At 41.5% G+C, this 24372-nt stretch overlaps 1 protein-coding gene across 2 annotated transcripts in view; it reads left to right on the top strand.

The window, feature by feature from the left end:
• Positions 1-2850: 2850 nt before the first annotated feature.
• Positions 2851-24372, top strand: part of rhbdl3 (rhomboid, veinlet-like 3) — a 61529-nt gene continuing 40007 nt past the window's right edge. The window contains exons 1-3 of one of the 2 annotated variants that reach the window (XM_080520780.1): positions 2851-2989; positions 3178-3714; positions 4255-4278. In XM_080520780.1, coding sequence (XP_080376906.1) covers positions 3574-3714; positions 4255-4278 — 165 coding nt within the window. In that variant the 5' untranslated portion in view covers positions 2851-2989; positions 3178-3573. The remainder of the gene's footprint in view (positions 2990-3177; positions 3715-4254; positions 4279-24372) is intronic. The other variant, XM_080520781.1, reaches the window with a different exon arrangement.

Genomic DNA, 24372 nt, shown 5'->3' on the forward strand with positions numbered 1-24372 from the left:
CGTTGTTTTTGTTGGTTTGTTTAGGTGAGCTCGGCATCAGACTTGTTTTTCTGTCTCTCAGGAACAATCAATTTTGGCTTTGCGCTTCAATATGACAACACAACACAATCTGCCGTTGCAGCAGTTAGTGAAAGGATTCTTTTTGTGTCAATTGCGATACCCAATATTTCGTCCTTGCTTTGCATGTCTCAACTCCTTGTGTATTTAAATCTCAATCTTTGAGCTGTCTGATAATTCTTCAAGCTTAAGTTATAGATTTTTGATACGCTAATAAACTTTGGAACCTCAATACATATCCACCAAGATGAATTAACATCGAAATGTCTGTGTTTGTTTTGTTTTTTGATAGCTCAAAGTATAAATGCTTCAAATTGCAATTGTAGACCCCCAAAAACAAGGTAACGAACTAAAAATAATATATTTGAAATTGAAACTGCATGTGAAAATCCTAATAAATAGATATTTTTTTCATGATAACAGTTCAACTCTATAGCTAAAAATAGTGACTGCATGCTTACATGCAATAATTAAGGAAATGTCTGTTTGCTAGATTTCTTCATTGAAGAAATGCTTTCTCCAATTTTTTTAATCCTGTTCATTTCCATTTTAAATGGTGCCACATTTGTAAGGAATTTGTGGGTTGAGCAGTAGAGGCAGGTAAGTAGGTTGCGCCCATAAAAAAACAAAAACCTGTGCAATGTGCATTTGGAATTAGAGAAAGCTGTTGGATGGGTGCGGAGTTTCATTCGTTTGGGGCTGTCGATTTACATCAGACTGACTTTTGAGAGCAGCTGCAAACAGCTTCAAGCTGCACTTCTATCAAAAGATAGATATACATGATATACGTACTCCCCAGATGTTAAGTTCAATACAAGCTGAGTTCTCCCATGTGGAAAAGGTTTTTCTTTCAGGTGGCTAAGCTCAATCACTTTCTCCCTGCACATGAAAGAGACACAAGGTTCATTTAAAAGTTGGTTTCCTTGGCATATTCCCCCCCCCGAAATAATAGTTTAAGGGCATGTACCTATTCAATGGCATTGCTAGCTTGAACACTGTTACACTGATTGATTTGATTTGACTCCCTGCCATGAACAATTATCGTGTCAGCTTTTCCTAACAATCATGGTAATGAGTGTAAATCTCAACAGCTTGCCTTGAAATGTGTATATTCTACAAATAGATGTGCAACAAATCAGCAGTGCAGTCCCCACAAAGCATCAGCATCGCACGAAGTTAAATATGGGTGTTGCTTAGGTAACTTCACAATTTTATTTCCAACTTGCTTTCAGTTCACAGATGACCACGAGATCATACGGAATCTTTTATGTGTTGGTTTGCTAACCGCCAGCCACTCACACAGTTTGACTTCCAAGTTTAGTCTCACACTCCAGTGCAGAAGTTGTGAAAAGACCTCCAGAGTTAAATGCATTAACTGGACGCACTGTTTCCATGGTCACGTCATACCTCGAGGAGTTTGTCTTGCAGTGATCAACCTACACACTGCAGACTATATCACCATCACATAGTTTCTCCTCTCATGGCTTTCAACCAACTATTAGGTTTGTTTGATGTCTCCTTGGTTAATTGGTATGTGTCTGCCTGGACTAGGACTCCACCAGAGGGGTGATTGTGGGAGCAGACCTACAGGGGACAGTTTATATCACCCAAAATAACCCAGGAATTTACACCCTCTGCCACTCCCTCCTGCCTTTAAAGATGCAGTTTGTCAGATTTCAGGCACTTTTGTGTCTCTTGGTGGCGGTGATGAGTTGCTCTAACGCCCCCATTCGCCTTTGGTCAAATTCTCACAGTTTCTTTAGGTTGCGGTAAAGTAATAGTGAGTCATTCAGCCATCATTGTGTTTATTGTTCCCAAGATTGATGCTGCTTCCAAGCTCCCTCTGGGGGTTAGATCAGTGGATATTACTGCAGCAGACAGATGTTTAAAAGATGTCAATTTTTAATGTATTAAACTTAAAACAGCATGACATAGCTTTAATACACCTGAATGGTTTGTGAAAGCTTATCCATCCATCCATCCATCCATCCACCTTTGACACCAGTTTCTCCAGCTCAGTGTCTATCTGATCATTGTGAGGACAACAAAAAGGGAACACATTGTGACTCAGCACTTCTACCACATGCATCTGTTGATTTTTTTTCTAAGGCTACATTGAGATTTAAAAAAATAGATAAACTGAAGTTTGATACTTTAATTATAGAGGGCTTTGATATGGTGAAAATAACAAAACTTGTCTGATATAAGGTGTAGCCCTTATTGTATTCCATGCTGCATGTGACCCGCAGGCCTGTGTAAGCCAAGATTAAATGTGAGATATGATTCTAAAATGCATATTTCAGCTACTCATATTGCATCAATACCATACACTATTACTGCAGAATGAGAAAGATGCTCGTGATGACAAGGTGACTTCCATTTTTAAAATTGTAATGATTATTCTTAAGCTCATGAAATAATAAATATATCTTTAAAATACACTTCTGAAGAGGTTGTGAACGCTTGTGTTAGAGAATAACAATATAATCACCCTATAGCCTAATTGATAACCAAAATGGTCCCCAAAGAAACACCTTTGGTGCGAAAAGCAAGTTTAAATATAGGGACAATCAATCAAGATCCGATATATTCTTATCATATCGACATCATGCACACGTCTACCTGCACGAGAGTTCCTCGAAACCACCGACAGTTTGGTGAACCCTCCTCACCGCCGGCCAAATTACCCCCCCCCCCTCTCTCTCTCTCTCTCTCTCTCTCTCTCTCTCTCAGAGAGGACGTATGCAGATGGAGCACAGCCGTGGCGTCTCACTGCCATCACTGCTGAACCAACCCTCGCAGGCGGAGGCGGTCGGTGTGATTCCCCCCCCTCCGCCCCCCTTCCTGCCCTGCCGGCGCGCGGCGGAGGAACCAGACGGCTGGCCCTGACTCCGCGCTCCGGGCTTTCGATCCGCACAAAACTGCGTGCCAGGTATCATGACGCACCAAAAAATTCAAGGAAATAACTGACACACGCTTGAAGTTCCATCTCTTCCTCTCAGTGCGCCATGTGCATACGTTGCTTTAAGTCGAGTTATTTCACGCAGAACAAGCGATGTGAGACTTTGTGCGTCATCTTGATGTTGTTGTCACCACTGATGATGTAACTATTTCTTTCAGATGGATGTGCGCTCCGCTGATTCTGCGTCGCGTCTCTCAAAGTGAAAAGACTGAAACGTGCGTCTCCAGCTTAAAAAAAAAAAAAAAAAGAGAAAAACCCAACTTGGACCTCAGCCTTTTCCCCGTGCCAAACAAAACTCCCGTTTATCCCCAGCCCTGCAAAACAGCTGTCACCCGCCGACTGGAGATGTTGTGACAGCACATGGAGACTTTACTAGAACTACACATCAACACATGAGGATAAAAGCTCGGCTCGCCCGGAGTCTGTGGCCGCGCGCTGGACGTCACCGGAGGACGCGCATCTTTTCATTGAGACTATGTGGAACGGGATGGGGTTGTAAACCACAGCATGTGGAGTGACTCTTAAAGCATCCAGCTGCAGACGCCCCGGGGTGTATGGAGAAGAGCAGCCCGAGGATGACGGGCGGAACCCGGGAAGCTCCGGTGAACATCTCCCCGGCGGTGGCGGCCAATGCGGAGGGTGAGGAGATCGAGGTTTTGGAAAGCACTGACGTCCTGCCCGTCCCTCCAGAAGATGTAAGTCCAAAAACACAGTGACCTGCAGTATTCACACCACCGTACCCTGAAACCTCTCACTGTTCTGCACGAGGACACTGAGGATTTCTTTCACTGGAGCAATAGCATTCATTATGATGAATTGTTTTTTCTGAAGGAGAAGGAGTGTAGAATTAATTTCAGAGGATCATTTGTCTAAATGTCATGGCACAACTCATAAGAGGAGTTGCACAGAATTACCAAATGGAATTTAAATTACTATTCTTGTTACGACTTTGGACTTTTCTATTTGTTTCAATGGTCCTTTCCTCACTCTTCTTATGATCCACAATGGAGGTGCCCTGTTATCTTTTGCTGCAGCACATTGACTACAATGATCAGATCGCAATAAAGAGACTCCAATTAAGGGAAAGGCAAACAGAGGGAAGTTTGTTGAGATCTATTGTCAAACAGGTGCTTCTCACCTCTCAGAGACCTGTTTCTGTGTTTCCCCACACCTTATTTTTCCTCACTCTCACTTCTTCACACCACTCTTTTTCTTCTCTTCCCTTCTTTCCTCAGCAGTGGAAGTGTCTTTTCGACAAGGTATGTATTCAAAGCTTACTGCGGCTTGAACCCCCACTAATGTGCATGTTTCACTCATTGCCTAGCCCGGTTGTCTTCAGAGCTGTTTGTCCATGTGAACTGTGAATGACCTCAAACTAAATGTTTGCAGCTTGAAGCAGTGTATATATGGCTTTGCTTTAAGGTCATGGAACATAAAATGTTTTGGAAGAGCTGAGTTGGAATGTTGCAAAGTTAGAAAAGCAAGAATGGTTTAAAGTTATAAACATTACATTTTAAACATGGTTCATTACCTTTATATTGTCATTCTGCTCTCCAAGTGGCTTTAATAAAAGTGACTTGAAACTGCATTGGAACGTCTTGCAAAGTTGCAACAAGGGATATGAGAAAAAAATGTCAGTTTCTTCAAATTATGTATCATAATGCTAACTGACTTAATGCTTTTGCACTTGCTTGCCAACCTAAGCTGCTTAGAGCGTCCTAAAGATCTTATTCTGGCGAATGCAGACACTTTCCATCTATTTGCTCATTGCTGTCTGTACTTTCCATATCGCTGCTACATTTTAATTAGTTTCTAGATGTGGATAAACAAATGTCGACGTAAAACCTCACTGAGCTAAATGAGGTGAAATGATTCACTCTCAGCTGAAGGTGTAAAGATGGCAGGTTTTCTCTCTTTCAGCCCCAGTTTGTGATTTAGGCTGTTTGGACACATGTATTTTTAGCTCAAAATCTTCTCGAGTGCAGCTTTATATCTTTTGCCTGCTGGGTAACAATCATGGCATCATATGTAACCATGTCGGCTCTGGCCAAGTGTCAGTTTAAGCCAGGTTGGGGCATCAGAGGCGTGTGGGAGGGAGCCTGTAGGCTTCAAGTGTGTTGCTGCACTGACAATTACCTAAATCATGTTTTTAGGATAATACATAATCCTGTATGTATAGATCTGTGTGCCGATTGCTTTTCTGAGTGTATGTACACACGCACGCACGCACACACACACACACAGACACACACACACACACACACACACACACAGGCAGAAACCACAAGGGAATACAAACAGACTGGCTGAACATACAAGCAGCAGCTCAGGCTGACAGATGGCAAACGTGCCTCCTAACAAACACGCACGCATGCACACACACACACACACACACACACACACCGCTGTGCACAATTACTACAACCGTATATGACTACTGCAGCACCTGCCTGGCCGGCATGGGCCCCCTACTTTCTCTTGTGTGTGTGTGTGAGAGTGTGTGTGTGTGAGAGTGTGTGTGTGTGTGTGTACAGGGGTCAGCTGGTATTTTCGAGGTTGAGTCTGAGGCTCGTGTCAGGCTCACTCTTTCGGGGTGGGGGTGATGGAGGTCCCATGGGATTATGATGTGTGTGTGTGTGTGCGTGTGTGTCTGGGTCCCTGTGTTAGCAGTGAAGTATATTCTATAGGCAAGCATGAAAAGGGCCTCTCCGGCGACTGTCTTTATGCGTGCTGCACAGCTTTGAGTTTCCTCGAGTGGGCGTTGGTCTCAAAAAAAAAAAAGAGGAAGAAAAAAGGCAGTGCCACTGCTCCATTTGTCAAGGGTCTGACCTCGGAGACCCACGGCTTCTGTGAAGCAACAAGAGAAATGATGGGCCACTGACGACCAGGAAAAGCAGGGTTTTATTCCACCCTGACAACCTGTGTTACTGCGTGCCGGACAAAAGATAAATGCTGCTGAAAGACAAAGAGCAAGATCCAGGCCAGGCTTCTATTTGTCTCCTACAAAGACACATATCACAGCCTGTCTGTGTGTCTGTTCAATTTGTAGCTTACTTCAAATTGAAATTGAGAACTTGAAATAACCACATGAGTTTGCATGTTCTATCTCTGGTGGTGGACCTTTTCTCTAGCTGTTCTCATTTCTAACAATATAATGATTGGCGTCTTTGTAAGCGACTAAAATCTGCTCATATGAAATAAATCTATCCTCTCTGAAGTGATGGACAAGGGTTTATTCTGTATGCACTCCCTGGAATTAAAGGCAGGCAAGCTTTCTGTGAAGTTTATGGATCAGTGTTATTGCTAAAATGTGCAAAATATGTGCGTAAGAGATTTCTTTAGCTCTTGGGCAATAAAATGTCCTTTTATTCAGCAAGAGATTAGTTTGGACAGCAACGCCTGGAGGTGGGATGTCTACCGCCAAACTAACAAGAGGGCACAAGCACTGTCGTGAAAGTCAGTCACAATTATGTTGATACATACACTATACATACTTTTCTATAATAATGGGCCTTACATATTGATAGATAGTTGATACCTGATAGTATCTGGGTATATGTTCCCCGATGGATCTTTTTAATTCGACAAAAGGAAGAGCGCGACAAACCGAGCCGTCACATGGCTGTTGGTGACCCGTGCTGAGAAGAGAAAGTCAATCACTGCTGTCACTTAAATTATTATCTTTCAGAACAGCTGAGGGCTGTATCGTATTCACTCCTCTCCCTCACAGGCTTCTGCTTTATAGTTTGTTGGTTTGTAACTAACGTAATTTTTTTTTTTTTTACGATGATATAAGTTTTGGAAACAGCTTCTCAAAAGTCCTTTCTTATCGCATATTTAGTTTTTTTTCCAAAATGTCATATGAGCTACACTCCCGCTAGCTTTCAGAAGGGATTGACTAATTTGAAGGAAATGTCTAACTATTTTATGTTAATCCTTTTTTGTGTCTTTGGCTTGACAAACGCAGAACACACGTGGTTGTATCCACCACATCAATGTTTACACAGAAGAGGAAAAGACAGGATCGTCTTCTATCACTCATCTTTTTCTGTGGGGAGGGGGTGGATGGATGTGTCGCTGTCCTCCAGCTTCTTTAAATCAGCTTCTTCTCTTTACAAAACCTCTACCACCATATCAGTTTTCCCTCGACACCAAGATGTCATTCCTGAGTTTTAGACCATCGGTGGTGAAAATCAAACTGCTGCGTTGCTCCATTCGCTTTCCCCTTCACTCAACTCTCCGTCCCCAGGAGAGGATTTTGTTGCTGTGTAAATGCTGTCCTCCAATGTGCGCAGGAAGTAAGAGAGCAAAGCTCACAGAGCTTATATCCACGTTCCCCATTGCGTGAAACAAACACGAGGGCCAAGGAGACGTCTAATGAAGCAGAGACGATGCTGTTAACAGGACAGCAGCTGCACTGCCCTCTCTCTCATAATCAAAGTGCCCCAGCCATTATTTGTTCTACACACACACACACACACACACACACACACACACACACACACACACACACACACACACACACACACACACACACACACACACACACACACACACACACACACACACACACACACACACACACTGAAATCAGTGTAAGCTTACAACAAACAAACAAACAAACATGTAGATCATTGACGACAAGAAATGGGTTTGTTCTTGGATTCTCACTCACTTTTTTGTACACTCAAAAATGTACCTTCATGTTTCTTTTGTTGTTGGAGGATTTCTGATTTCTGTGAATTTGAGCATGCCCTGGAGTTTATGAGAAGGATTGATCAGATAAACCGTATTAGGTCACACCCTAAAACAAACCAGATACATTTGTTTTGCACTCCAGCAGAAGGAACATGGGATATGTTTTTTAGTCTGAATCCAATTGAGAGAGCCAAATTTTAAACGTTTGTTAGTTCCCACATTATTTTTGCCATAATCATAGGTAGAGATGCATAAACTGTTTTTCGATACTGATCCCACCAAATGATGTAAATACAGTACACACCGGAGAGTAACAAAGGCTAAGCAAACAGTGAAGGATGATTATAGATTTGCTGTCAATGTGAATACAAAATTAAATCTAGTGTTTGGGACACAGATTTTCTTGATGACGACTTATGAGGTTTGTGTTGTTAAAAGTGGATTTCATTTTACCTCCTCTAAGAACTCCAGCTGAACATTACACACTACAGTCATGTTACCCTTGCTGGGAACTGTAAAAAAAGAAACAAAAAACCCTACTACACACTCTAGTGATTGTGTTGTGTTTCTATTGTAGGTGGTGCTTCATTATGTCACAAAAGCAAGACAAACAGCAGCAGTACTGACCCAGCACGTTGAAATATGGCAGACTTGTCTGTGCTGCCGTTTTTGTAGTACTGGGCTGATAATTAGTGACAATTATTGTACATTTCTAGTTAAGAAAACACCTTAATGTCTCTTTACTCTTGCTCTGGGTGATGGGATGATGTTGTCAATATACGTAGCTACATCTACAGACATGAAGTCTTTATTTGAGGGGACTGTCTGACTGGGGAATGTCCCACTGTGTGCTCAGCCTCAGACTGGACGTCCCCCAGCTGTACAAATTGAAAACTTTTCTCATCTCAAAACTTATGAAGCACTTGGAGAGATAATATATTTTCTTCTGGTCCACATATGTTCTTCTTATTTTATTTATTTATTCAGTCAGCTTTTCATAGCAGCCTTGCAGCAGATATATTTTTTTGTCATTTTGTGTGTGTGTGTGTGTGTGTGTGTGTGTGTGTGTGTGTGCGTGTGTGTGTGTGCGTGTGTGTGTGTGTGTGTGTGTGTGTGTGTGTGTGTGTGTGTGTGTGTGTGTGTGTGTGTGTGTGTGTGTGTGTGTGTGTGTGTGTGTGTCCACAGCTGCCTTTGTGCTCACAGCCTCCTCTCCAATGCCACGTTGAAATCCCCCAGGCACGCGCCCACAGGAGCTTAGTGATTAAACAGTTTCACATGGCTGCATATTTTCCATGGAAGTGTTTCCTTTTTAATTTCTTGGTGGCATATATAAAGCCTCTAATGGGTGTGTAATCTCAAAAACAACTCCCCTGAAGCCACGCAAATAAATCTTTTATAGGTCTTTTGGGAATGTTGTTTCACCGCAGACACTTGAGGACTGTGTAGTATTGTGAGCAAAAGGCTGTATTTTGATACAGTGATACATTCATAATCTATACTCAAGAGCTCACCTCGCAGAAAGTACTTATTCAAAGTTACTGTCTTCGCCAGGATACCTTCAGGTGTCTTCCCAGTGATACTTTATATTTTTTGAAGTGCACCTGATGTGAATGGTCTACCAGCCGGTAACTGTTACTTGATGCACATGCAGACAGGGAGGCCTCATGTGTTTAGTAGTGCATACAGGGATGGGATGTCTTTCCACGCCCTGTCAGTTTTATCCACATTAAAAACAGATGGAGGGTTAGATAATGAGACCATGAACAGCAGTCACAGCGCCTGATGGTTGGGATTGATTTTGTCGGTAGATGTTGTTCTCAAAGTCCAGAAAGAGAGTTTGGAGTTGATTTAAAACATGTGAACCTGCACGCTTGGAAGGAGAGGACCTCAAGAAAATGCAAAAAAAGAGAGACAATAAGAATTTAGAATATAATTTTTAATTGATGATCTGAAATTAAGATATCGTTCATGTCATGTTCTTCTTGTTAAGGACATTCGCAGTTATTTACAGTCTGAACGCTTTCAAAACTTGAGGAGTGATTGTCTCACGAATGAATCATGAAACATTACAACTTTAATGCCTGCCAAGCGGTGGCAATTCACCAAAACGTCTCAGCCTGTTTTCAAAACCTGCATTATCTGGATGAATCCTGCTTTGTCATCCATCGAGGTATACAAAACACTAACTCATTTTAGTTGTCAAACTTTTTGTTGAGCCTGACTCGTCACTGTACTCAAACACAATGACAGTTTGTTCAAGTTGAATGCTAGTTTGCTCGTCACTTGCAGTAACTTGTAAAAATTTCATTTGGTTCCAGTCGACTGTGTGACTGTTGCACTTCGTTACATTTTCCAGTGCTGCTGACTTAAATCAATCAGAAATTACAATTCAGTGTGAAAGAAAATGCAATTCACCCAAAGCGAATAAAAAAGGTAAAAGAAGAAAAAAGAACAGGAAAAAGATGAGCCAAATTAAAGGATCACTTAAACTAGGTAATGCTTTGCATCAGTACTGCTCTTGTTGCACTGGTTTCTTTCCTGCATCAAGTCTTTTCGCCTTTGCGTTGCATGTCGTATACTGATGTGCTCGTCAGACTAATTGCCTAAGACACATACACAGATGGCAGGGTCACAGTTTGCTGGCCTGCACATCCAACACTTCACCAGTGATTGACACCAGCTGAGCCTTGGAGATAACTCGGCAGCAAACAGAGTCTGGCTGATATTGAACTGTGTTGTCTCGATTTGAGATCATAAAAGTAGTCTCGGGCAAGAAAAATTGCTCTCCACGCCACTCTGCTGAAAAATGCGGGGCAGTGTTGAGATAACATAACAGGCAGCGCCGCAAACATTTTCATTGAAAGATTTAATCTGAGCTCATCTTTCCCCGCTGCTCTGTCTCTCTGCTCAGCTCTAAATAGATTTCCTTAATGAAAGGCACAGTTCCAGTTGGCGGAGTGTGAAAGCAGTCTCTGCTTTATGCAGAGGTAAAAATAGCTGCCATGCTTGTCGATCTGTAAAGGAGAGAAAGAAGATGTGCCAGTTTACCCATAATTGGCTCCAGTGTGCAAAACCCATTGTCGCAGTGGCATGAAATCGAAAGTGTCTATTTTGATAGTTGAATAGCTCAGTAATGTGGCACCCTCTGTACTCTTTGTGAGAGTGTGCGTGCTCACAGTATGTTTCTGCAGGCTGACTCTGGAAATGTAAATCCATTACTAGAGGTCATCGGAGGCCAGCGGTGTCGACCGGGCACGCTCGCTGCCTTTTAGGAATGGTGTCAGAGCAAGTTGTGACGGGGGCTTTCACACAAATTAAACCTGATTCATGTGCTTTCTTCCTTCTCTTTTCATCCCCCGCTCACTTAAAACCTAAGTCTCTCATCTTTCTGTTCTGAAGTCTGATTCTCCATTCAGAGTTAAGTGGATGACACTGCAGATGTGATGAGTCTCACTCAGCTCATCAGTGCTTTCATCGTATCTCTTTTCATCAGCTCTGCTCGCAGTCCCTGGCCGCCACCACATGCTGGTTTGTCAATTTTATAACAAGGACACAAAAGCTGAAGGTCTCTCGGGGTAAACATCAACATAGGCAATGATGGATGGATGGATGGATGGATGGATGGAATAACAACATGCAGGAATGATAAGTGTTTTGTACTGAGGCTGTGTTATGATGAGCTCAATATGTGTCTCTGTCACTGCTGGATATAACTTTTGTCTGGAAGTTCATGTTTCAGTCACATTGTGTAAACAAGCTGATTGACACGCCATTGTTTTGTTATGAAAAGAGGTCACAGGAGCTGCGTCATAACTGTTGTTCATATGAAAAACAGGGAAACCTACAAACTCAGAAATATGTTAAAACTGTGCAAAAGTCTTTGAAAATCAAGGGATGAAGTTCCTTGAATGTGGCAAGCAAATCTTTGTCAGCCACAGATAGCACATTATATACATACATACATACATACATACACACACATGAAAATACTGACAGCCGATCAAACAGTAATTCCAGCTGAGATTATAGAGCAAGTAGAGCTGCCCTAATTTACCAACTCAATATCTTTGCAGGCATAAAGCACACAGCTTTGTTGTTTGTTGCAGAGCTTATTTACCTGCTCCAATTGGCCTAAGTATCCTACATCTCAGCTTTTTTGGAGAGGAAAATAGATCCAGTGTGTACACAAAGAAGGTGAAATAAGCATGCTGATGTCTGCTGAACGACAATTTCAAACAAAGTAATTTGTAAACTGTTTAATACAGTTTACTCTTCTGAAGTAAACATGTTCATAGACATTTGGAACATCAAAAAGAGGGATTAAATGAGGTAATGTGTGTTGATATTATGTGCTATTGTGCCACAAAACAAAAACTTTAATATAATGATTTGGGAAGTTTTAACAAGAAAATATGGAGGGAATGAAACGTGTGTTTTTTTGTATGTCACCTAATAGATACATGTTTTTTTTACATTGCATTTTTCATGATCTATATGTGTGTTGTTGTAGATACTTGTTCCCCCCCCAAAAAAAATCAATGATTTGTCACTTGTTTAATTTTACTCCAAAAATGTTTTATGTAGAATTTGTGGCAAAGTAATAATTCCTTCCTGCCATGTATTTTCCCCAGCATAATCCACACAGGGTTTTGGACAGCAGAAGTAACTATTGTGTCCGTTGAAATATGGGTGTACTCAAGTTTAGTTTTCTTTTCTGATAATGATTTAATACCACAACCTTGAATATTTTTCCATAACAAGTAGAGAAATGCAATACCCAGTTTTGAAACATGTAGAAGTCCTTTTTCTGAGAAATTTGCATGTTTTCCCTGTCATTTATGACCCTGAGATATTGAACGTATCCCTGGGTGATTATTTTTGTGTTAGCTCTATGGATAGAAACCTGTCCAGGCTTGTTACAGCTTAATGTCGACTGATATCAACAAAGTGGGTAGATAACGGGTGGATGTGGGATGGAACTTAAAGAAGTTTTATCAGTAACAGCTGTGACTGATTGTTGGTTTTCATCAGAAATGTATTAGAAGTTTCAGATCCTTTTTTTTTTTTTTTTTTACACACACCTCACAAGCTTGTTTTGTTTACACGTGCAGAGAGGATGGATGTCACAACAGACAGAAAAGTATCATGTTGTGCAGTTATATGACCCCCTCTCCCCTCTCCCCTCCTTGGCAGCTCATTCACCTTTCCTTATGATTACTTTGACAGTCATCATCATCCTACTTTCCAGTGTGAAGAAACACTGTATAACAAAGACCAGCTTTCTGTTTCAGATTGTCAATCTCATCCTCTGGGGATCAAAGACACCGAGCGGCTCCATTCTTTCCTTGTTGCAGAGACTATAATCTTCCCACAGGTTGTAGTTACAGAGCTGTTGACAGAGCTGCTTATGATCCATCACACCAATGACTAGAGGTGTGTGTCTTTGTGCACATGTGTGAATGTGTGACAGACTTTGCAGGTCTCTTCTTATCCACTCTTGTGGCAGCTTTGATGTTTTAGGGACTTTACAGAATACCAAATGGAAAAATGTTTCCACATGTGAGAGACACACACACACACACACACACACACACACACACACACACACACACACACACACACACACACACACACACACACACACACACACACACACACACACACACACACACACACACACACACACACACACTTCAGGACACATTCCTGTGTCCTGAAATATGCTGGTCCACCGTGTAGCCTTGCAGGTGCAGTGCTGACAGTGGTACAATATAACCCTGTGTCTGTGGTGTTTGTGAGTGTATGTTTGAGTTGCTTGCGTTAACTGATTACTGCCTCTTCAGTCAAGCACTTCCCATTAAGGAATGTTCCACATGAAGTGTTGTATTGAGCCAGCGCTTTCATTTCCCTCAGTTGTCCCTGTAGAGGAACAGTTTAGTATTATTATTATTGAGACAGATGGCATGCTGAGGACTACCACATATGAAAGCTGATAACTAACTGCACAGATGTTTCTGCCGGTTCGCCAAATATGTACAACGCCAGCTACATTTTCTGGGGTTTGAACTCAAAATTGTTTGCTGGCTTTCAGATCACTTTGTCCAACTTTGCGCTCAGCTGTCCATGAAGCACTGCTCTAACAAACTGCTTCAGTGGCTTCTCCTTGTTTATTCCCCCTTTCTTCATGTCTCCCTTTAGAGATTGTGCTCCTGGCAGACTCCGGTGTAGACAATCAGATGCGAGACACACATAATCACGCGTTGTCTTCGTTTTTGCAGGTACACCCATGTTAAAGTTGCAGGTACAGTGCATACATTTTGGAGCTCACACCCTCTGAATTCACTTGTCATAGATTTATTTTTGACCTCTTATTGTCTGTTTTGTCAAAGAACCTAAACGCGTGTATCTTTTAAAGAGATCACATGCAGCTGCCTGCTCTTCTATCGTTTTACTTTCTTCAGTAGCTGCTCTTTTGGTGGGTGCATATTGACAACTTTCCAAAATCTTACTGTAAGCAATCACTACAGCAGCGATGCTTCTGTTAACACTTCACTGACAAAGCAGATGGGCTCCTAGTCAGCTTTGGGCCTTGGATGACCTGTAATAATCAGAGTAACATCTCTTATAACAGTTATTCACTTCACACATTTTGCATCAGGTTCCTCAATCTGACAAACTTATCAAGTTTGCTAAGATGAATATATCAAGTGGCTTCTCTTCAGATGTTGTTTTTCAGAAGAAGTAGAAGAAGGCAGGATGTTAATGTTTCAGCTGAAAACAGCAAATATAAGAAAATGTTTGATCAGGCCTGTTGATGCAAAGTGAAAGTACCATGTATAGCCTTTACCGTGATAAAGTGGGAAACAAAATGGAAAACAATAAGAATGCATGCACTATATAAGTTAATAAGTATACAGTATAGAGTTATGTATATGTGGAATAATATACCGCATTAGCCAAACATAACATATAAATACCCAGTAAATGTGAGACACAATATCAGATATGTGCCTCGTTTCTTTATGTATTTTTCTTACAATTCGTAATTCTAGATGTTGGAATGATAAGCAACAAAATAGATCTTTATTTTCTATTTTGCAATAATCTTACTTTTTTAGGGTGAAAAGGGTAATGTAGGAGTTTTTCAGTTTATTTAATTGAACGCACACCACATTGATCTTATTTTGAAAAGTAATTCGTGGCACTCCTCATTTAATAAAAAGTGTGTTTTGTCACTATTGTGAGGCATTGCTGTGTAACTCCCAGGTAACAATAAAACAAAACAAATTCCAGTACAACAGTGCTGCGGAACCAATCTCTCCATTGTAAGCAAGTAATAACATCTTACAGCAGATCGTTTCAGTGAAAAGAGGGCCTCACACATGCAAAGTCCTTACTCAATACAATTTATTTACATAAGGCTGCAATTTAGCACACATCTACATGATCTCAGTAAATCAGGCCATAACTGATCTAACTTCAACTGAATTATATTAGTGATTCAGTCTTTTGGCTGACCCACACTGTGCTGGTATGAACACAACTCAACTGAATGCATCATGTAGCTTATTCTCTAATATTGTGTGGCACACATTATCTAAGCATAAAAGCTTTGTATTCACCAATACTCAGATGCTCTGACTGTTCTGATGTCACTTGGCAGCCTCTCCTGGTCCAGCCCGGCCGGCTCAGCAAATGCCCAAGGTGAGCGACAGTGCTTAGCTTTCACACAGATCTCCGTTCCAGTCCTGTCCCCTCTGTGTCGTCTTACAGGGCATCGCTGCCAAAGCCTGCCAGCCAGTGCTAAAGTGCTGAAATGGCTGACTGCGACAAGGACAAACTCTCATCCTGCAACACAAAATAGTAGGCTGAGACTGAAAAATAGTTTTGACTTTTTCATTTCTCCGCTGTGATGTTGAATCCAAATTCCAACAGTTTTTGCATTATTGCTGGCTGCTGGTGCGCTTTCACCAAGGGGCTAAATTAAATATACCACTGAGAACACACTGCTCATTTAAAATGTGAAATTATTCACTATATAAAATGCAGCCAGATGTCTCGTATATGAACGTTTGATGAAGGCCCAGGCCAAAAGTGAGAAATAAAATTAGGTCACAGATGGAGCTGGTCCCACTGATAATAAAACTGAGTTAAGTGCACTTTAAAGTTTGAGCTTTGCAGCGGTTTTGTGTCTTCTTTCAGACCTTTAGAAACATATTATTTTGGTTTCACTGATCAAAAAGTGATCATTGTCTGTATGTTTACCTGAGAAGAATCTAATATAAAAACAAAAACAAAACACAGCTGTTTGGGAATAAGAATAAATATTATTGCTGCACTTTATATGTCAGAATTAGCGGCGCAACGAGAAATGGATAAAGTGAGCATTTAAAATCAATTCAGTCATACATTGCAGTTTGGTTAAAACTGCTTTTACTGATTACATGTAACTCACAGCTACAGTGCAGTGTGAATGAAAGTATTTCACTTGGGTTTGTCACAAGTTGGCGTAAAGGTCGGTGTTAGGGCGGTTCTGGCCACTGAAACAATCGCTGGCATAGTGCAGCTTCCTGAAGTGTTTTTAAGACTTCATAACTGTATGGAACGGTGCACTAAAATGCTTATTAACTCATTGTGAGAAGCTGAAATGATGGTGAGATTATGGCAACTTGCTAAAACAATTGATAAAGCTTTTAATGTTATTGAAAACAATCCGCTTCACAAATAAGCCTTTTCCAGATATCCCTGCAAAGTTTTTTTGTGATCAACCAATAACAAATTATTTTCTGTTCTTATTTGTCGAGATAAATACGAGAGGTACTGAGCTTTTCTTCCTGTTGTTGATACGTGTGTTCTCTGAGCTCATAACCCTGCCCAGAGTCTTAGCGACCTCTTATGAACGTCTGGTGCTGTGAGCCAGTGAAAGCCTTATTTATTGCAGCAATTTGATGGTTTCTGAAGAAATTCCTCACTAGGTGTTGAATGCCCACTTGCTGCTGCTGCACTGTCTGGAAAACCATCAGTCACCATGAGAAAGGCAGGCAAGATTAGGCAATGCTTTAAAAGGAAAATGAGCTGGAAAAAAGACTTTTACAACGTTAAATATGGACGGTTCTCAGCCTGTAAATCTGTCTCTAATTCTTTGTCAGTCCAGCGGAGAATTTATGTTGATACGTGGTGATGTCACCTCCAAAGGTGGCTGTCATTATTGCATCTTGGCACGTCCGTGCTGAATTCAGACGCAGTCTCACCTTTTATTTCAGCTGTTCACTTGGACTTGGATCAAGCACACTCCATGTTACTGCTCGGTGTGAAAGCAAGGCCAGGAAGAGCTTTCAGACGGCCATGACGATCAGAGTCACAGGGGTCCTGTATGTAATTGAATCTTTCTCACTTTTCCAGGGGCAGACGGGGATATTCTTATCTTTGTCACTCGGTTTAGCTCAGCCTCAGGTAGTGATACAGGGGCTCATCAGAGTGCCTGTCAGGGTCTCCCGCTGGAGGTGCCATTATGATAAGACATATCTCGTTCGGGGAAAGCAGCTGCCAAGGTTATTATAACTTACAGCTTCATTTCAGGTGAACTAAACATTTCCATTTATATATCACCTTTACTGCAGAGTTAACTTTTTGGGGGGTGCATACAACTATTATCCCGAAAAGGTTTGGAAATGGTGTAAAATGCAAATGAAAAAAGTAATGTAATGATTAAAATAAATAAATTATGCTTTCACAAATGATCATTTTGGGTTTCACTAAATATTTTCAACTTTTCGTGACTTTTTAGCCAGTTTAGCACCCAGACTCTGTCATGGATGATTTTCAGAGGGAAACGATGGGACCTGTTGTTGCTCTTTAACCTGAATGTACTCAAGTGCCTTCCCAGATGAGTGAGCTGCCCACACTATTGGTGCTATTGCCGCCTCAGTTCATCAGAGATGTTGTATGTTGAGCTGGCAATAATTGTAATTTCCTCTGTTTTTTTGTTTCCATATGCATGCACATATGTTTCAGGTGCATTGGCTTTTCTGGCGGTCTTATTTTCCGTTTTGGCATTTATAATGCAGTTTGAAAGGACGGCCCTTCTTCTTTCACCTTAAAAGTAAAGGGGAGTTGGCCGTGAAGGGAGTCGGGTGGATTCTTGCTTGCTGTTCTTTTAGGATTATGGGAATAGGATTATGGAGTAGAAGGCCGCCCTCGTTCACCAGCAGGATCAGGAGACAGCTGACTGGCTGACCGCCTGATTGTAGCAGATTAATATAAGCGTCTGTTGGCAAAATTTCTCCCGAAACAGTGCAGGAAGTGACATGTCAGTTGTGGCAGAGGGCTATTTGTTCGCTGCTCTTGTATAATATGCCCTTTGCATCAGTGGTGTGAACCTCCTGAATGGAGGGTGGGGGGCTCTTGCTGAAGATTGACAGACGGTTTGAAAGGTCCCACCCGGCCCAGATGGCAACCTTGAAAATATTTGAGATCCCAATAAGCTCCCTCAGTCTTACCCCCCAACCTCGTGCAGTGCTCCCTTTTTTTTCTTTTCCTTTCTTTTTTGAGATTTAAAGAAAATAAGTCTGAGGCCTCCCCTCGGGGCAGCCCGGCCATGGGTCCATTCGCCAGCTATTAGAGATCATAAATCTCTGTGGTGAATGGAAGCGCTGCCATCAGTGGTGCAGGGATTTGATGCTGCTATGGGGGAAGTTGACCTGAGGGCAGGCCTGGAGCAGAAAATGGGACTGAATGGGAGAGAAAGACAGCCTAGAGATGCCTCATTAAACAAATGTCTCTCCTCTCTTTTTGTTTCCCTTTCTTATTCCGTGAAGAGCTGCTGAATGTGTGGAGCAGCGAAGGGATGTTTGATCGAGGGATTGGCCTGGTGGTAGTGAGGGGTTCTCACCTCGTTGTAAAGGGGAGGTTTGGGGAGAAAAGGTCACCGATCTCCATCTTTGTCTCTGCGCTGACCTGCCTGTGCCCTGTGCCTGAGTGACATGGATACTCCATCATGACTTTGAGACGATGTGTGTGTCTCACTTGTATTTGGACTCCTGTCTGTCTACTGGCAAATATGCATTCCTGTTGATTCTTACGTGCGTATTGGATCTGAGTCCTGTTCGTGCCCTGTTGAGTGCTTTTTTTTCTCTCAGTGTTTTATTGTGTTTCCATACATGCTTTTTCATCAGGGTAAATAGTTTCACTTGCAGCGACAGGGGGTAAAGTGTTTATTTGAACACATGCTAGAGAGCATGCTGAGGGCCATTCAGCCATCTGCTGCAATCCCCTCTGCTTTTAGAGACACCCCAGGGGCAGTACAGCTCTCTCCTCCATTTAGTCTGCCTCTCACCCTTCTTTTAAACTGTCAACCAGTCTGTCCTGCTGCATATCGCCTTGTGTCAGACAGAATCAAACCATGCCCACACTGATGCAGACAACTTTGAAAGCTTATCATTAAAAGAAAAAAAAAAAATCTTCCATCCACTTTTGAGATGTCTTGCTTGTCTGGTGTCTCTAATTTGCATTTATTTACGTTGAGTGGACTCTTTCCTACAGATTCTCTAGCCATCACTGAGATATTTCCGAACAGTGCTGCTGAGCACTTGACATCCAAACCTCCACCCCAGCAACCACCTGAAGACCTGAGTCAAAATACAAGCTATTATCACTGGTCCCAGTTATAAAAATAACGTGCTTTTTGTTGGTCTTCTCTTCTAGTGCAGAGTGACACTCACACCACTGTTCTACTTTTTCTACATCCATCTACTATACTGCTTAATCCTGTGCAGGGTCGTGGGGTGTTGGAGCTGATCCCAGCTAACTTTGGATGAGGACAGGATACACCAGGGCAGGGTAACAGTCCGTCACAGGTCAAACACAGAGACAGCCAGCCACACACACTCACATTCACTCCTAAGGGCAATTTGGGGTCACCACTTAATCTCATATGCATGTTTGTTGGACTGTGGGAGGACATCGGAGTACCTGGAGAAAACCAATGCACATATGATAAGAACATGCAAACGCTACCTCATTGTATTTTAATGTTGTCAGCCCAGCTGATCAGTTGGATTATCCTCTCACTGATCTGGGATAGTCGCACTCTACTGCCACAAGAAAGTTGGATGTATGGTGACCAAGAGTGACCACAGTAATTATGATGGAAGCTGATTGGAAGGAAAGCAGATACATTATGTTTAGATAAGGAAGAAAGTCCATTTCTGGATGAGTGGACCATAAACTTCTCAGTCCTCTTGTTTTTTCAGGGATTGCGTTTTTTCCCCTCACTTGACGGAACATGTTGCCATACATTCCTCTCTTGTGTTAAAACAAATTATGAAATTTAAGTAATGACATTTAATGAAATGTAAATAGACATATTCAAATGTACATGACAGAAAGTATCATGTCGCTTAAAACTGACAATCCCATCAAAAGATAGTTTTCTTTTAACACTCCTGACCGAGCAATTTTAATGCATGAACCTGGCCAAATATCAATCTCGTCAGCCATATTGGCCAAATGACATATCACAAAATTATGATCATCGCAATATCAACATCTTGCAACCTATCAATCCAATTATCCTTTACATGTTATATTGCTATTATAATACTCTAAAATGCGATCTCATATTGCATGTTTAATCAACATGGTCCAGCTTTATCACTGGGTGAAATGTTTAAAAGTTTTAGAACTTTAGGAGAAAAAGCAGGTACCCAAAGAAACCTCCACACATGCACATGGAGAACATGCAAACACCACAGAGAAAGGCCTCCAAGGTTGGACTGCATCCATCCATCCTGTATATCACTTCATCCTGTCATGAATCTCCATAGATACAATATAATGGATTATTCATGCTCTACTTGTCTCCAATTGAAAAATTGTATCAGACCTGGTAAAAGATCAACTTTTTCTATAAAAAAAAAAAATCATTAGAATCGGATGAAACATCTTTTGACTCAAAATTGAAGCAACAGTTGTCCTCGCTTCCAGAAAACAAACTTCAGTCGACAAGTGGAACGGCAAGACTTGGAGGTAATAAGATTGTGAACCTGCTTGATATGTCTTCCTGTGCTTTATACTGCAGCAGGTATCAAAGAGAAGTCCTGATGATATTATGACTGCATCGTGTCTCCCAGAGACTGGAGAGCCTCTGTCTGGAATAGCTTTAAACCTTGAGAGGAATGTGGTTTCAAACTTTGGGGACCAAACTTGTGGAGAGGAAATAGGCTGTGGGTAATAATACAGCGACGGCGTGTGTGTGTGTGAGCGTGTGTGTGTGTGTGTGTGAGAGTGAGTGTGTGTTGATGAATGTTCATGGACAGTGAGTGGGTGTGCAGCCCTCTCGTGTGGTGCTCGGTAATAGATCTCAGCTGTCTGTGGAGCGAGCTGCTGTGATGTGGTGGAAATTAGCTGAGATGTCGACGGGACAGAGCCACGACGTGACGCTCGTTGATCAGACTTATTGACACAGTGTTACTTTCATTCAATTTGGATTAAGTTGCTCCAAGGTGTTATACTGTTACACTGAAGTTTCCTTTTACTGATCATTTCTTTGTGGCGAAATGCTTTTAATTTAATCCACCCTGAGCTAGTCGAGCAAAGAGGGGGACAGTATTATTTACAGCAGTGGGCAGGCTGCTGGTACAGAAAAGAAAGGTCGCACATATCACACCTTCAGCAGAAACTAATATTACATCAGGATTGCTCAGACACACCGAGCACTTTTTACATGGCGTATCAGCAGTACAAACCCTATTCAAAGGCAAAGCATCAAACACAAAGAAATGAGAGCAATGTGCTAAAAATTAAGAAAAAAGCTCACATACTTCCTGACTTATAATATAATCATTGAAAGGATGATCATTATTTCGGTTAGATTGCATGTCATGTACAGATGGACTAAAATGATGACATCTATTTTTATTATCTTAGCCGGACTTTTGAGCCAGATCAATTGTACCCTGAAGGATACATTTGGTTTGGATCCGGTGAACCTGTAGGGATTTTCAGTCTCTGTGTGTGTGTGTGTGTGTGTGTGTGTGTGTGTGTGTGTGTGTGTGTGTGTGTGTGTGTGTGTGTGTGTGTGTGTGTGTGTGCGTGCGTGCGTGTGTCATTGCCCATCTGCATGCTCATGCACTATCTCTGTTTCAGTCCAGCACATAAGGGGGATCAGATATCTAGGGATTTAAAGTAATACCTCCATGTCTGACACATATCCACATATCAAACCATCTGTGTGCGTGTGTGTTACTGAAGACATCTTCCCTCTGACCAGCGTTGCCTGGTTACAGGCCAGTTGGCAAGGGAACAGCGACGGCCCATGCTAATTTGCGATGGCCTCATATGGCGGAGTTTGTGTGTGGCTGCATGCGTGCGTAAGATGAATGAGGTCTTCTTATCTGTGAAGGGAGACAGGTGACCCAGCGCTCCTTTGATTAGCCCAGACAGACACAGCGTCAGCCACTCCTGCAGACACCATGAAAGACGCTTCTCTGCGATTGAAAATCTATTCAGGAAGGGCTGAAATCCATCTCAGGTGCGATGACCAAATAAGCAATTTGGGAAGCCTGCACAAAAACATTCATTTCAAAATTGAAGTGGAAGTAATGTGTAACTCTTGTATTTTCAGTTTCTTTTTGGACAGTTTTATTTGTAAGTACAAAATGAGTACACAATGAGTTCTGCAATCAGAGTCAATTCAGCTGCTTTCAAAACAATATCTCATGAAAAAAACTACATACATATAGTATTTATAAGCTCTCTCAGGCAAGTAGTATTCTTATGTGAGGACATGATGCACATATAATGATTTATACAAATGAGGCTCATTGAGTAGACAAAATGTGTATGTATTGGCAAGAGAAAGATTGTGGTATGAGTTCTAGAGCCTTTCTGTGTAAAGTTTGTGTGTGTTCCCTTTGCATGTATTGCTTTTCTGTGGCTGTCCATTTCTTTAGGTTGGCCCTGGCAACCGGTTCAAGACTTACCCTGCATTTTGCCCACAGTCACCTGGGTGATGCTCCCAGCAAGTCCAAGTTGAACATAGCGGATACATTAAATGGAGGTTCATGCACATTTGTTGAAACATTTAAAGTGACCACTATTTTCATATTTCTGATATTTGCAAAGTGTATTGATGATTGTCGGTGCAGAATGTCATTTTTTTAAATCTTTGTTACACAGTGAATTGGCATCACAAAGTAATTGGCAGGTGGATTATATATTGGGAAACTTTTCTTTTTTTGTTCCAGTTTTGATTGCCGAAGCAGTACACGGATGGATGTTTGGAAAGATGTGCGTGAGTTTAATGCAAACTGCAAGAAACAGGGTGTTTAAATTGTTTATTTGGAAATAAGGACTTGCACTTTCATTCATTGAACACACCAACATGCAATGCATCAATTAAGATCCTGGTGTAGGGTCTCACGCTGAAGGCTTTAGCTTGGCCTCTACAGTGACTTCCTTAGCCTCAAACATGTTGTATTTCAAAAAGTCACTTGACTTTAGTCATGACTATTTGTAGATTAAAAGGACACTGATGTCACTTTATGTTGAGCCAATTTACCTGGTTGTTCCTAGATATCTTAAGTTCCCTCTGCTGGTTGACCTTCAGTTCTGTATTTTGTAACTTTACGACGGCTTGAGAAGTTAAAAAGAAAAACAAATCCAGCATTGTGTCAATTTATTTAGTTGCATAAATATGGTCACAGTTGTTTGTTTCACTGTGGGGTGGATGAAGAAAAACACGAGAGAAGGAGTGCTGGGAGAGTACATTAGACTGCTTGAGAGAAAAAGCAATTACCTGCTGGAGACTATGTGCATTTCCCATTACAGAGGACAGGAGAGCAGTGGAGAGAGGAGAGAAGGGGAAATGAAAGAAGTCAGAAGACAAGAGGAGAGAAAGGCCTGATGAGGGAAATAAAAGTAGGAAAGGCAGAAAAAGGAGAGAGGAGATACTGTGGCCAACGGGGACTGAGAGTCAGTCTTCTCTGTGAGAGTTGATAAACCTAATCTGAGTGAATGTGGGACTGCAAGGAGAGCCATGCTCTTGAAATTTCAATTTTTGGGTTGCTGATATTCGCACTCAGGCTTGGTATCGCTCGCAAGGAGGTTTGACGTGGTTAGGTAGAACTTTGAGCCTTTTTTCATTTTATATTTATGAAATAAAGAGTGAAAAAGGAAAAGTCTAATCTTTCAGAAGTTAGAGAATAATAACTGCATCATTTATGCCTTTATCCAACTTTATTGTTCACCTGAGATGTATTTCTTGTATTCTAAGGCTTGTATTCTAATCTTCCTTGAATTATTCAAACCCATTGAAATCACATGGATTGCTGTCTCAAAAAGAAGAAAAAAAACAACCAAAAGCCTTTTCATTTGTCTGCTCGTCAGTATATTTCTATGACTATTAGAAAGATGAGTCACATCTAGTAATACAGCCACAACATGAAGACAGTGATGAATACTAAATTATATTGTGCATTTGTGCATTTGTGCCACTGGACACAACCTGTTCAGTGGCAAATAACTTTCGATTGTTGTTGCTTCTTGTTTGGTAGATTGTGTGTTTCAAGTGTACAGAAACAATTATAAAATGAATAAATAGGTGGAACACGCCATCCTCTCCACTCCCAAATTCTGTTTATTGGGCTTGTTATTAA

Source organism: Blennius ocellaris (assembly GCF_963422515.1).
Source record: "Blennius ocellaris genome assembly, chromosome: 3".
NCBI classification, from domain to species: domain Eukaryota; kingdom Metazoa; phylum Chordata; class Actinopteri; order Blenniiformes; family Blenniidae; genus Blennius; species Blennius ocellaris.